Source organism: Eimeria necatrix, genomic scaffold (assembly GCF_000499385.1).
Source record: "Eimeria necatrix Houghton genomic scaffold, Enh_scaff189, whole genome shotgun sequence".
In the NCBI taxonomy this organism is placed as follows: domain Eukaryota; phylum Apicomplexa; class Conoidasida; order Eucoccidiorida; family Eimeriidae; genus Eimeria; species Eimeria necatrix.
In genome coordinates this window covers 37,501-50,222 of record NW_013655083.1, presented here as the reverse complement: position 1 = coordinate 50,222, position 12,722 = coordinate 37,501, and the positions used below count along the sequence as shown (strand labels likewise).

At 51.4% G+C, this 12,722-nt stretch overlaps 3 protein-coding genes across 3 annotated transcripts in view; all 3 read right to left on the bottom strand.

Annotated features, from left to right (window-relative positions):
• ENH_00024320 (oxidoreductase, putative) overlaps positions 1 to 2,070 on the bottom strand; it is a gene marked incomplete at both ends in the record, with an annotated part of 2,585 nt that extends 515 nt beyond the window's left edge. Inside the window, 2 exons of the mRNA XM_013584649.1 lie at positions 195 to 454; positions 560 to 2,070. Coding sequence (XP_013440103.1) covers positions 195 to 454; positions 560 to 2,070 — 1,771 coding nt within the window. The remainder of the gene's footprint in view (positions 1 to 194; positions 455 to 559) is intronic.
• A 2,013-nt stretch (positions 2,071 to 4,083) lies between these two features.
• On the bottom strand, positions 4,084 to 6,192 carry ENH_00024310 (hypothetical protein, conserved; the record flags this gene model as incomplete). The annotated part of the gene is made up of 1 exon (XM_013584648.1): positions 4,084 to 6,192. One exon carries the CDS (start codon positions 6,190 to 6,192, stop codon positions 4,084 to 4,086), a length of 2,109 nt encoding a protein of 702 aa, XP_013440102.1.
• Positions 6,193 to 8,293: 2,101 nt separating this feature from the next.
• ENH_00024300 (IMP-specific 5'-nucleotidase 1 , related) overlaps positions 8,294 to 12,722 on the bottom strand; it is a gene marked incomplete at both ends in the record, with an annotated part of 6,294 nt that continues 1,865 nt past the window's right edge. Inside the window, 6 exons of the mRNA XM_013584647.1 lie at positions 8,294 to 8,390; positions 9,837 to 10,011; positions 10,251 to 10,346; positions 10,800 to 11,005; positions 11,373 to 11,505; positions 12,213 to 12,576. Of these exons, the coding sequence (XP_013440101.1) occupies positions 8,294 to 8,390; positions 9,837 to 10,011; positions 10,251 to 10,346; positions 10,800 to 11,005; positions 11,373 to 11,505; positions 12,213 to 12,576 (1,071 nt within the window). The remainder of the gene's footprint in view (positions 8,391 to 9,836; positions 10,012 to 10,250; positions 10,347 to 10,799; positions 11,006 to 11,372; positions 11,506 to 12,212; positions 12,577 to 12,722) is intronic.

The window sequence follows — 12,722 nt, the reverse complement described above, 5'->3', positions numbered from 1 at the left end:
TGCTGCTGTTGCTGCTGCTGTTGCTGCTGCTGCTGCTGATATTGCTAGCCCATCAATTGTTCTCAGCGGCAACAGCAGCAAAGCAGCAGCACTAGGCTGGAGACACTAAGCCCTAAGATCTACCCTAAACCCTAAACCCTAAACCCTAAACCCTAAATAAGGACAAAAGAAGCCAAGCGAAGTCAAAAACGAACCACGGGGAGAATCTGGCACCACTCGCCAGATCTCTTGCTGCAGCAGCAGCAGCAGCTGGAGTTGCTGCTGCTGCTGCTGTTGTTGCTGTTCACGCAGCTGCAGCGGCAGTAGCTCCTGCAACTCCCGCTCGTGCTGTTTGTGAGCAGCAGCAACTGCTGCAGCAGCTGCTGCAGCAGCTGCTGCAGCAGCAATTAGTGCTGCTTGAAAACGCCGGAGAGCAGCAGCAGCCGCAGTTGCTGCAGCAGACTCTACGGCCGCTCTGAAGCGCGCGCGCGCCGCAGCCCCCGCAGCAGCCGCAGCAGCAGCAGCAGCAAGTGCAGCAGCAGCAGCAGCAGCAGCAGCAGCAGCAGCAGCGCGGGTTTACAAGTTGGTGAGTGCTTTGCAAATGGCAAGAGTGATGTCTTGCATTTGTCGATTTGCTGCTCGAGGGTCTGCAATGCCCAGCTCGCCCTCTGCGTAGTAGCTGCCGCCCCTGAGGTCTGCTGCTGCTGCTGCTGCTGCTGCCAGCAGCAGCGGCGTTGCTGCTCCTTGCTGCTGCGTCTTCATCAAAGTGCTGCTGGCAGCAGCAACAAGCAGCCGCCACAGGAGGCTGCGGCCCTTCAGGTGTCTCGGCAGCTTCGTGTTGACAACGCCGGGGTGTACGCTCACCACCAGCAGCGGCGCAGCAGCAGCAGCGCCCTCCCCGCTGCTGCTGCTGCTGCTGCTGCTGCTGCTGCTGCTGTTGAGGTCCCGCTGCAGCGCAGCAGCAAGCCAGGTCTCCGCCAACTTGCTGCAGGCGTAGACTTCCCGGCCGTCGTAGTTCTCAGGCGTCCAGGGCGTCTGCGGGGCGCGGCTGGCTTCCTGCTGCTGCTGCTGCTGCTGCTGGACAGCAGCAGCAGCAGCAGCAGCAGCAGCGTAGGCCTGGCTGCTGCACATGGCGTTCAGCGGGTGGAAGGCCTGCGGCGCGGAGTGCTGCGCGAGGGAAGACACGAAGATGACGCGGCTGCCGGGTGTACGTACACCCGACTGCAGCAGCCGCGTCAGACTGTAGGGCCCCACAACATGAGTGTAGAACATTTTTTCTATTCCTTCTTGGGTCAGCAGCAGCTGCTGCGTCAGCAGCACGCCCGCGTTGTGCACCAGCACGTCCAGCCTCCCGCTGCTGCTGCTGCTGCTGCTGCTGCTGCTGCTGCAGAAGGCGGCCACTGCAGCAGCAGCTTCCCGCAGCGACTCCAGGCTGCAGAGGTCCGCCTTTATGAAGCGCGCGATGCAGCCCTCCCGGCACGCGGCGCCGCACTCCCCAGGGTCCCCCTGCTGCTGCTGCTGCTGCTGCTGCTGCTGCTGCTGCTGCTGCTGCTGCTGCTGCTGCTGCTGGATGTGAATGCGGCGGGCCAAGGCCTTGCCCTCCGCCTCGTTGCGGCACAGCAGCGCAACACGAGCCCCCCAAGCAGCAAGCTGCAGCGCGATCTCCTCCCCGATCCCGGAGTTGCAGCCAGTGACTGCGCAGACCTTGCCCCGCATGTGCTGCTGCTGCTGCTGCTGCTGCTGCTGCTGCTGCTGCTGCTGGCCGCACAGCAAAGACACTGCGGCCTCCACCAGCACGAACAGCCGCGGGCGAAGGTCTCGCGGGCTCAAAGAGGGGGGAAGGCGGTAGCCCTCGGCGAGTCTGCAGAAGGCCCAGGTCCACAGCAGTGCTGCTGCTGCTGCTGCTGCTGCTGCTGCTGCGCTGCTGCAGCACGCTGCTGCAGCCGCAGCAGCACTCCCCGGGAAGCACGCGCACACTCCTGCTGCTGCTGCCACACTCCCCAGCACAAACAAACCCGCAGAAGTCATCGAGTCGTGCAGCATGGCCCGCAGCTGGCTGCCGCAGCGGAAAGGCGAAGTATCCACACCCATCTTTGCTGCTGCTGCTGCTGCTGCTGCTGCTGCTGCTGTGGCTGTGGCTGTTGCTGCGGCTGTGAGCGGTGGAGGGAGTGCGAGCGGCAGCGCGCGCGGGCAGACAAACTGGAAGAGATAAATAAGCTGGTGTTGGATTGAAACGAAGGAAATAAAGTAAAAGGAAAGCTTGCTGCAGCCCGCAGCAGCAGCACGAGCTGCTGCTGCTGCTGCTGCTGCTGCTGCTGCTGCTCCAGCCACGCGAAGCAGCGCCTACCGCCCACCAGTCGGCAGCTGCCCAGCCCCCCAAACCCCCTGAAAAACAGATTGCTGAGTACTAAAACAAAAGTAATAAATAAATAAATAAATAAGTCTGCCATTAAAATTATTAAACGCAGAACGCGACACCCGAGACGAGCTGTCGGTACACCTGACCACCGCGCGGCTGCCACGCGTCGGCTCCGACTCGTGCTGCACTTGGGAAGCAGCAAGTTGGGAATTTGGCAAAAGTAGTCTTTTAAAATGACTAAAAGACAAATTAACTTTGTTTTAGACTCATATGCTTAGCCTCGAAGCCGCTGGCAGCAGCAGCAGCAGGCGCAGCAGCAGCAGCAGCAGCAGCAGCAGCCACACAGGCGCAGCAGCAAGTGCAGCAGCAAAGGCAGGCTCTTGCAGCTAGCTGCAGCCAACCAGCTAGCCAAAGGCACCTCAGCTAGCCAAGAAGGGCTCCAGAAGGGGCTGCAGCAGGACAAGAAGCAGCAGCAAGCGCAGCAACAGCAGCAGCAGCAAGCACAGCAACAGCACAAGCAGCAAGCACAGCAACAGCAGCAGCAGCAAGCACAGCAGCAGCAGCAGCAGCAGCAGCAGGTTTGTTAAGACTAGCCACTGCTAGCTAGCTAGCCACAGCCATTTCAGCTAGCCAAGAAGAGCTGCAGCAAACCCAACTGGTGGCTGCCTTCTTGAGCCAAGAAAAGCGATGACAAATAAATAAATAAATAAATAAATAAATAAATAAATAAATAAATAAATAAATAAATAAATAAAGTACAATAAAAACAAACCAATTAATTAATTATTTGTGCAATTAGTAAATTAAAATTAATTAATAAAAGATATAAATAAATAAAAAACCACCGACACCATATCCTGCTTTTGGCCCTATTTATTTATTTATTTATTTATTTATTTATTTATTTATTTATTATTTATTTTATTATATAAAATGTTTTATTTATTTTTCAATTTAAAAAATAAAACCCAAAATGCGATAAAGCCTTAAACGAGGTCCTTAATTTGAGGTGTACATACACCCCAGCCTGCTTGAAAGCCAAGCGAACACTGAGCGCTGCTGCTGCTGCTGCTGCTGCTGCGGCTTTTGCTGCAGCAGTAGCTGCAGCAGCAGCTGCAGCAGCAGCTGCAGCAAAAGCTGCAGCAGCAGCACTAACTGCAGCAAAAGCTGCATACACAGCTGCAGCAGCAGCCAGCAGCTGCAGCACTCTCTGCAGCAGATGCTGCAGCAGCAGCAGCAGCACTAGCTGCAGCAGCAACTGCCGCAGCAGCTGTAACAGAAACTGCAGCACTAGCTGCAGCAAAAGATGCAGCACTAGCTGCAGCACTAGCTGCAGCAACAAACTTCATTATTAGCTGCTGCAGCACAACTGAAAAAAGCCTAAAGTACCTTCTCCTAAGGGTCCGTTTGAGCTGCTGCAGCAGCAAAAAGAACAAAGACAAATAGAATGCCAACAAGAGAGCAGCAGCAAATGGAAGCAGCAAAAGAATTTGCTTTTGCTGCTTGTCTTTCATCTCCTTAGTTTCTTCTACAGACAATCTTCGCCAAAAAGACCACCTGCTGCTGCTGCTGCTGCCGCTGCTGCTGCTGCAGTGGGCGCAGCGTTTGTCCTGCTGCTGCAGCTGCCGCTGGAGCTGCTGCTGCAGTTGCTTCCCTTCTGCTGCAGCCGCTGCAGCAGCAGCAGCAGCGGGGTGTCTGTACACCCGAGCGCATGCGTTTGCAGCACTCGAAGCAATTGCTTTTTGTCATTTAAATCCTTTTCTCATTTCTTCTTCAATTGCTGTCACATCTTCCAGCATTGCTGCAACAGATTGGCAGACAGAGCTGATCCCGAAGGCGCATGCAGACACGGGAGCAGCAGCAGCAGCAGCAGCTGCTGCTGCTGCTGCTGCAGCGAAAGTCGAGGACAGAAACAGCTGCATGTCCATGTACAGCGCTGCTTCGTCCACTGGCCCCTCAGGCTGCAGCTGCAGCAGCAGCAGCTGCTGCTGCTGCTGCTGCGACATGATGCTTTCATAGTTAAACTGGGTTGGGTCCAGCTGCTGCTGCTGCTGCTGCAGCAGCTGGTACTGCAGCTGCTGCTGAACAACCTGCTGCTGCTCTCCAGGAAGACAGAATTGCTGCTCCTGAAGCGCCACGTGCGGCAGCTGCTGCAGCATCACCTGTTGCTGCTGCAGCTGAAGGATCTGCTGCTGCTGCTGCTGCTGCAGCAGCAGCTGCTGCTCGAGCTGAGGCTGCACAGCTTGCTGCTGGTGTTGCCATAGCAGCTGCGACTCCTGCGTGTCCGACGGCTGCTGTTGCTGCTGCAGCAGCTGCTGCTGCTGCAGCTGTTGTTGGTGCTGGAGTTGGTGGTGCTGCAGCTGCTGCTGGTGCTGCAGCTGCTGCTGCTGTTGCAGCTGCTGTTGCTGCTGCAGCAGCAGCTGCTGCTGCTGGAAATCGACCTGCTGCTGCACTGGGTAACTCAGGGGAGCCAGTTCTGCTTCTAGCTGAGCTGCTGGCTGCTGCGGGACTCTCCGCAGCAGCTCTTCGTATTGCTGCAGCTGCTGCCGATAATAATCGTGGGCGTGGGCCTGCCGCTGCTGCTGCTGCTGCTGCTGCTGCTGCTGCTGCTGCTGCCGCTGTTGCTCCTGCCGCTTTTGTTGCTGCCGTCGGTCCTGCTGCTTTTCCTGCTTCTGTTGTTGCTGCTGTTGCGGCTGCTGCTGCTGCTGTTGCTGCTGCTGCTGCTGTTGCTGCTGCTGCTGTTGCTGTCGCTGCTGCTGCTGCTGCTGTTGCTGCTGCTGCTGCTGTTGCTGCTGCTGCTGCTGCAGCTGCAGAAGCTCCAACTGGGAGGGCTGAAGCGGCTGCTGCTGCGGCACCTGGGACGGCTGCTGCTGCTCTAGTGTCTGTACACCCTGGATCTCCCGATTGAGGGGCTCGCACCACTCATGTGGAGGCACGTACCAGCCTGCATGCTGCTGCTGCTGCTGCTGCTGCTGCTGCTGCTGCTGCTGCAGGTGAGCGGGGGTTTTGTGTTTGAATTGCTGCTGATCGTCGTGCTGCAGCTGCAGCTTCCACTTGAAAAGCGTTTGCTGGTCATTCGCTTGCCACAGCCAGTTTTGCTGCTGCTCCTGCTGCAGCTGCTGCTGCTGCTCATGCAGATGCGGCAGCACTTCTGGCTGCTGGAAAACGTATTGCTGAAGCTGGTACTGCTGCTGCATGCGCGTTGAAGACTGCAGCAGCCACTGCGGCTCCTGCTGCTGCTGCTGCAGCAGCAGCAGCTGCTGCTGCTGCTGCTGCTGCTGCTCCTCTTCTTCGTCCGAAGCAACAGACAGCAAATCGCGCCACGTCCGGGGATAAGAAGTTTCAGATAAAAAGCCATAACTGGCCAGCCCAATAGAAGCAACAGCTGCTGCTTCAATAGAAGCTGAGGCGAGTGCTGCAGCAGCAGCTGCATCCATTGCAGCAAGAGGTTCCATTACGAACCCCGTTGCTGCTGCTCTAGCAGCAGCAGCAGCTGCGGTTGCTGCTGTTGCTGCTGCGTTGCCGGGGTCCGAGGCAGCAGCCAGCGCTTCGTCGTTCAACCCCGCTGCTTCTGCTGCTGCAGGCAGCGCCGCTGCTGCGGGCGGCGCTGCTGCTGCGGGCAGTGCTGCTGCTGCGGGCAGTGCTGCTGCTGGTGGCGCTGCTGCTGCTGCTGCAGGGAGGGCCTCTCCCGCTGCTGCTGGCTTCAAGCTTATTGCGTTCTGGCCCAGAAAGCGGCTGTGCTGCGCCTTGTTGAGAACTGGGGCTTGAAACTGCTGCTGCAGCGAGCCCGCAGCCAGAGAGTGCGAAACGAGGCAGGGGCCCCCCAAGGCGCTGGCCTGGTTGGTGCCGAACATGTTGATTAAATACAAATAAAGAATAATTAAAATAAAAGCGATAAAGAAAAGACAAATGCAGACTTGCCGGCGGGGCGGTGACAGTCACATTCCAGCCGGAACGCGCCGCGGAGGCAGAAGTTGAACAGGGCCGATCAGAGGTGTTCTCGCGTTTAAATTCGATTTTTAAAAAAACAGACGCAGAAATATGCAAAGAAAGAACTCCAATTGAGTCTTGAAAGGAGGAAAAACGGCCAGAAGACAGTCGAAACCTGAACTCACCGGCAGTGCTCTCGCGGCCGCACGGGTGAGAAGGCGCTGTGCAGAACTGCAGCAAAAGCAGCACCCGCCTCAGCGAAATTCCCTTTATTTTTGTTTGAAAAATAATAAAAATGCAACAAGTGGGACAGACAGGCGAGCGCGGCGGGAAGCGAGCACTGCCGACGCAATTCAAGTTTTGCCACGCCGCTGTCCGCAGCCCGATCCAGCCGATTTGAGAGCACTTTGGAGAGTTTTTGGAAAGAAAGAGAGCCAAAATAAGTTTAAAAACTCCGCCAAATTAGAAAAAGGCAAAAGCAAAGAAAGAAGACGCGGGTTTCCGTCGGCTTCGGACTGCGGCGGCGGAGGTGACCCTGCTGCCGGTGGCGCTACAGGCAGAGATCTGCAGGCGAAGCTCAGCGAGTTTTCTCGAAGATTAGGCTGCAAAAAGCTCAAGTTTGAAGCAAACTTTACTTTAAATTAAACCCTTTGGCCTTGTGGAAGCAGAAATTCCTGCGGAATGCACCAGTGGCCCCGCCGCCGAACGCGCCTGTCTAGCAGAGCTTGCGCGCCCGCGCGAGCAAGAAGCTGCGCTTTGCTTGATTTCGAACGAACTTGAATTGCAGCAAATTGCAAACTCGAAAGAAGTTGAGACTTTAAAGACGAAAGCGGCTTCCCTTTGCAGCAGCAGAGCCGCAGCAGAGCCGCAGCAGGTGGGTGGCCTGAGAGGCTGCGGCGCTGCCGCGGGAAATCCCGAGAAAAAAAGGCGTCAGCAGCTCTTTTGCAGCAGATCTTCAGCTAATTCGCTTTAATTTTGAAGCACATTTCAAGTTTTTTGTTTTATTTTGTCCAAGTGGACAGCGGGAACTCCAGCTAGCCAGCTGGGGCTTGAGCCCGCAGCAGCCCGTGGGCGCACAGACCAGACCAGGGGACGCGCGAACTGCATTTCTTTGTCTTTGAACGTTTAAACTCGAGAACTTTTAATTCTTTGTTTGTTCTTTTGATGTTAATATTTCATTTTCCTTTTTTAACTTCTTTTTCCTGCATTTGCTGCTGGACATTGCAGCAGGAGCCAGCAGCAAGGCGCATCGAGGCGCTGTTCAGGTTCGGCCGCGGGCGGTGGAGAGAAGTTTCTTGTCTTTGTTTGATTTCATTTACTTCTTTAAATGCATTAGCAGCATTTTTAAATACATATTTCAGCTTTGCTGCAGCTAACAAGCCTCTGCTGCAGCAAAACCCCAAAGCCCACAGCAGCAGCAGCAGCAGCAGCAAACCCGAGCTGCACAAAGTTAGAAGCTGCTGCTGCACCGCAGTACCTGCCCTGGGCAAGCTGTCTTCCCCCTAAACCCTGAACCCTAAACCCTAAACCCTAAACTCTAAACCCTAAACCCTGAGGGGCGTTTTGCTGTTTCTGTTAAGTCTAGCAGTTAAATCAACACTACAAACATTCCAAATGCATGCTTCTGGCACGACGGGCAGCAGCAAATGCCATTTGGAAAAAAGCAAAAGAAGCAAGAGCTGCTGCAGAAGGGACACAAACCCTAGCCAAGCAGCAGCAGCAGCAATGTGAGCCTAGCAGCAGCAGCAGCACGTGCTGCAGCAGCAGCTGTAAAGCCACGCGGCCTCTGTCTTCCCGCCGCTGCTGCTGCAGCACATCCTGCAGCAGCAAGGCCTTTGCCTGCACCTTTTTGCTGCTGCAGCGCTGCCGCAGCACCACAAGCTGCGGCAGCAGCAGTCGCAGCAGCAGCAAACGCAGCAGCAGCAGCAGCAGCAGCTCGCTGCCGAACTACATTCCTTTATTCCCTCTCAATACCTTTTCTCGAATTTAATTAAAGATAATAAATACCAATTTATTTATTTTATTTTAATTGTCTTCTTCTTCTGTGTCTGCTGCTAGCAGCTCCTGCAGCACTGCTGCTGTCTCGCGGGGGTTTCGAATCCACAGCGCCGGCGAGCAGATCCTGCAGCAGCAGCAGCAGCAGCAGCAATTAAGAAGAAACAAACAGGAAGCCCTTCGTATTTGACAGGTGCAGCAGCAGCAGCAGCAGCAGCAGCAATTAGGAAGAAGCAAACAGCAAGTGATTCTTATTCAATGGGCAAAGCAGCAGCAGCAGCAAAGGGAAGAAACAAGCAGCGCGCGCTCTCCATTTAGTAAGAGCAGCAGCAGAAGCAGCAGCAGCAGCAGCAGCAGCAGCAGCAGCAGCAACTAAGAAGAGGCAAGCAGCAAATGCTTCTAATAAAAAGAAATTCAAAGAATAGTAAGAAGACAATAACAACAATTACACTTCCAATAATTGTAACAATAAAAACAATTATAAAAAAGATAAAAATAAAAACGAAAATAACAACGGGAAAATAAAGATGAAAAATTAAAATCAAATATAATAAATAATTGTAATAGAAATAACAATAAAAATATTAATGGGCCCAACAATAATAACAATATATAATAAATAATAATAATAATAATGGTAATAATAATAATAATAAATAATAATAAATAATAGTAAAAATGAAAAAAATAAAAACAATTGTAATAGTAGTGAACAAAATTAGAAAAGATAATAAGAAATAATACAAATAAAAAAAAGTAAACAAATAATAATACAAATGATAAAAATAATAAAACAAAAATAATAAAAATAAAATAAATAAAAAAGATGAAAATCAAAAAGAAGTAATAACTTCAGCAGCAACAATAGTGCAACAATAGCATCAATAATAAAACAAAGTAAAATAAATAAAACAAATAAAATAAAAGATAAAATAAAATAAAATAATAAATAAAACAAAATAAAAATATGCAAATAAAATAAAATAAAGTGACTAATAAGAATTTTAAAATAAAAAATAGAGAAAAATAAAATAAAATGAAATAAAATAATTAATAAAAACAAAAAGAATTCAACAGCAGCAACAGTGACGGCAATAAAGTAGTAATGGCAGAAGAATATAAACAAATAAAATGAACAAAATAAATAAAAGAAGAAGACAAAAGTGCAAATAATAATAATAATAATAATAATAATAATAATAATAATAATAATAAATATAATAGCAATAATAATAATGGAATAGTAGTAATAGCAACAATAATAACATTAATGGCCTTATTAATAATAGTAGTAGCAAAAGCAGGCCCGCAGCAGCACCCCCTCGACCCGTGCAGCAGCAGCAGCAGCAGCAGCAGCAGCAGCAGAGTTGCTGCTGCTCCTGCCGCTGCTGCTGCACCAGCAGCAGCCTCGCCGCCGCTGGTGCAGCAGCAGCAGCAGCGCAGCAGCAACCCGCCTTCGCCTTCGCCTCCGCCTTCGCCTCCGCCTTCGCCTCCGCCTTCGCCGCCGCTGCTGCTGCCGCTGCTGCCGCTGCTGCTGCTGCTGCTGCTGCTGCTGCTGCTGCTGCTGCAGTACCTGGCTGCCAAGTCGTTGCCCACGAGGCTGAACTGGTCGCCCACGTGCAGACACTGCTGCGGCAGCAGCTGCAGCAGCCCCTGCAGCAGCGCAACTCCTTCGGCTTTGTTGCCGGCGTCCACCCAGAGGTCGCAGCCCCCGCTGAACACGCTGTACGGCACTGCGAAGTCCGCCCCTGCAGCAGCAGCAGCAGCAGCAGCAGCAGCAGCAGCAGCAGCAGCAGCAGCAGCGGCAGCAGCAGCAGGGGCAGCAGCGGCGGGGGGAGTTGCAGCAAGGTGGGAGGCGCATAACAGCAGTCGTTGCAGCAGTGGCAGCAGCAGCAGCGGCAGCAGCAGGAGTGGTTGTAGTGTAGTACCAACAGCAGCAGTAGTAGTTGCAGCAGCAGCAGCAGCAGCAGCAGCAGCAGCAGCTAACCGAAAGCCATTCGAATGTCTCTGCGTATTCTCATAACTGCTTCCTCCAGCGTCTCCTTGTGCATTCCCTTGTTGTCCACACAGCCAAACCGGACACCTGCAGCAGCAGCAGCAGCAGCAGCAGCGGCAGCAGCAGCAGCAGCGGCAGCAGCAGCAGCAGCAGCAGCGGCAGCAGCAGCGGTAGCGAGGCTGGTGAGCAGCTCTTTTGTCAGCAGGTATTCATAGCCATAAGCTCTCAAATAAAAGAAGAAAATGAAAGAATAAATAAAATAAAATGAAATAAAATAAATTAAAATAAAAGAGAATCAAAAGAAGAAAGCTGCTGCTATAAAAAGAGCAGCAAAAGCAGCAAGTGAAGGAACCCTCAAAACGAAACTCTTAAAAATTGAAATCCACTTCTAACTGCAGTTCCTCTTTAACATTTAAAAGAATAAAAGAATGCAAAAGAATAAAAGAATGCAAAAGAATAAAAGAATGAAAAAGAAGAAAAACTGAAAAAGAAGAAAAGCTGAAAAAGAAGAAAAAAAGAGCAGCAGCAGCTGCTGCTCACTGCTGGCAGCATCTTCCAGCGGCACCAGCCCCACAGCGCGCTGCTTCCTAATAAGAGTTCCTTTTAAGTTTAATTCTTTTGCTGCTTTAAATAAAGACTTTTCCGCCAAGTCCATCAGCTGTTTGCATGCAGCAGCAGAAATGAAGGGCCGGTAGCCCCGCCACTGACTCTCCGGAACCGGCTCCAGCTTGTACGACCCAGACAGCCTGCAGCAGCAGCAGCAGCAGCAGCAGCAGCAGCAGAAGCAGCAGCAACAAAAGGAGGAGCAGTGAAAGCAGCAGCAGCAGGAGCGGCGCGTTTCCGCACGTGAGAAGGTAGTTGGACTCTCCGCAGCACTAGCAGCAGCAGCAGCAGCAGCAGCAGCACTAGCAGCAGCAGCACTAGCAGCAGCAGCACTAGCAGCAGTAGCATCAGCAGCAGCAGCATTAGCAGCAGCAGCACTAGCAGCAGCAGCAGCAGCACTGGCTCGTTTTCTCACGCGAAAAGACAACTGGACTCTCTGGAGCCGTCGCTGCAGCAGCACTGACCACAGCAGCAGCAGCAGCAGCAGCAGCAGCAGCAGCAAAGTCTCACGAGAGAAGATAATTGGATTCTCCTCCCATGAGGAAAAAGCGCTTTGCTGCTGCTGGCGGCAAATTGCACTTTTGGAAAACTCGGAAAAGGCAGCCGAGGCGCTGGGCGTAGAGGGGGGCCTCGTAGCCGTAGCCTGGGGCCGAAAAGGCGAAAAAAGAAAAAAAAAGAAAAAAAAAGAAGAAAAAAGAAACAAAAAGCATATCAAATAGCACCTCGTTGAAAAGAGAATTAAAAACTTCGCAAAAAAAGACCCAAAAAGATCCAAAAAGATCCAAAAAGATCCAAAAAAGATCCAAAATCGACGAAAAACGAAAAATTCTAAAACGTGAAACGCCCCGCGAGATTGGCCGCGCGGGCTCCCGCGCAAAGCACAAACAGTTTATTCGAATTAATTAAAAGCAATTTAAATTAATTTAAATTAATTTAAATTAATTTAAATTAATTAAATAATAATAATTAATTTAATTAATCCAATTAATATATTTAATTCAACTAATTTAATTAATTCTAATTCGTAATTAATTACAATTGTTAGTAAATAATAACAGTAAGTTGTGATGAGTGCAGGAAGTGGCAAAGGTGGGGAGAAGAAGAAAAGAAAAAAAGGAAAAAGAAAAAAAATAAAAGAATAAATAAATAATAAAAGACAATAACAGAATAACTAATATTCATTTACTCTTTTGTTCATTTTTCTGATAAAAGAATAAATAATAAAAGACAATAAATAATTATTATTTGTGCATTTATTTATTCTTCCTTTATATATATATTTAAAATTGGAAAAAGAAGCCAAAGCAGCAGCAGCAGTGGCAGCAGCAGCAGCAACGGCAGCAGCAGCACCTACAGCAATGGCAGCAGCAGCAGTAGCAGCAGCAGCAGCAGTAACAGCTGCCCCAGCAGCAGCAGCATCAGCAGGAGCAACAGCAGCAGCAGCAGTAGCAGCAGCAGCACTAACAGCTGCCCCAGCAGCAGCAGCATCAGCAGGAGCAACAACAGCAGCAGCAGCAGCAGCAGCAGCAGCAGCAGCAGCAGCAGCAGCAAAAGGCTTGCCTGCGCCAGTGACAACAGCAACATTAACTCCCCGCTGCAGCAGCTGCGCAATGGAATGGGCCATTTCTTCCTGCTGCAGCTGCCCGCCGTCGGGGTAAAGAGTTTCGTCGCCGTCCAGAGTCAGCAGCTTCAGCTGCCCACGGCTGGCCAGCACCTGCAGCAGCAGCAGCAGCAGCAGCAGCAGCAGCAGCGGCAGCAGCAGCAGCAGCAGCAGCAGCAGCAGCAAGAAAGTGGCCAGTAGCTAGTCAATGGACGAACTAATACTTGATTTAGTTGATGGATTTGTAGGAAGCAAATTAA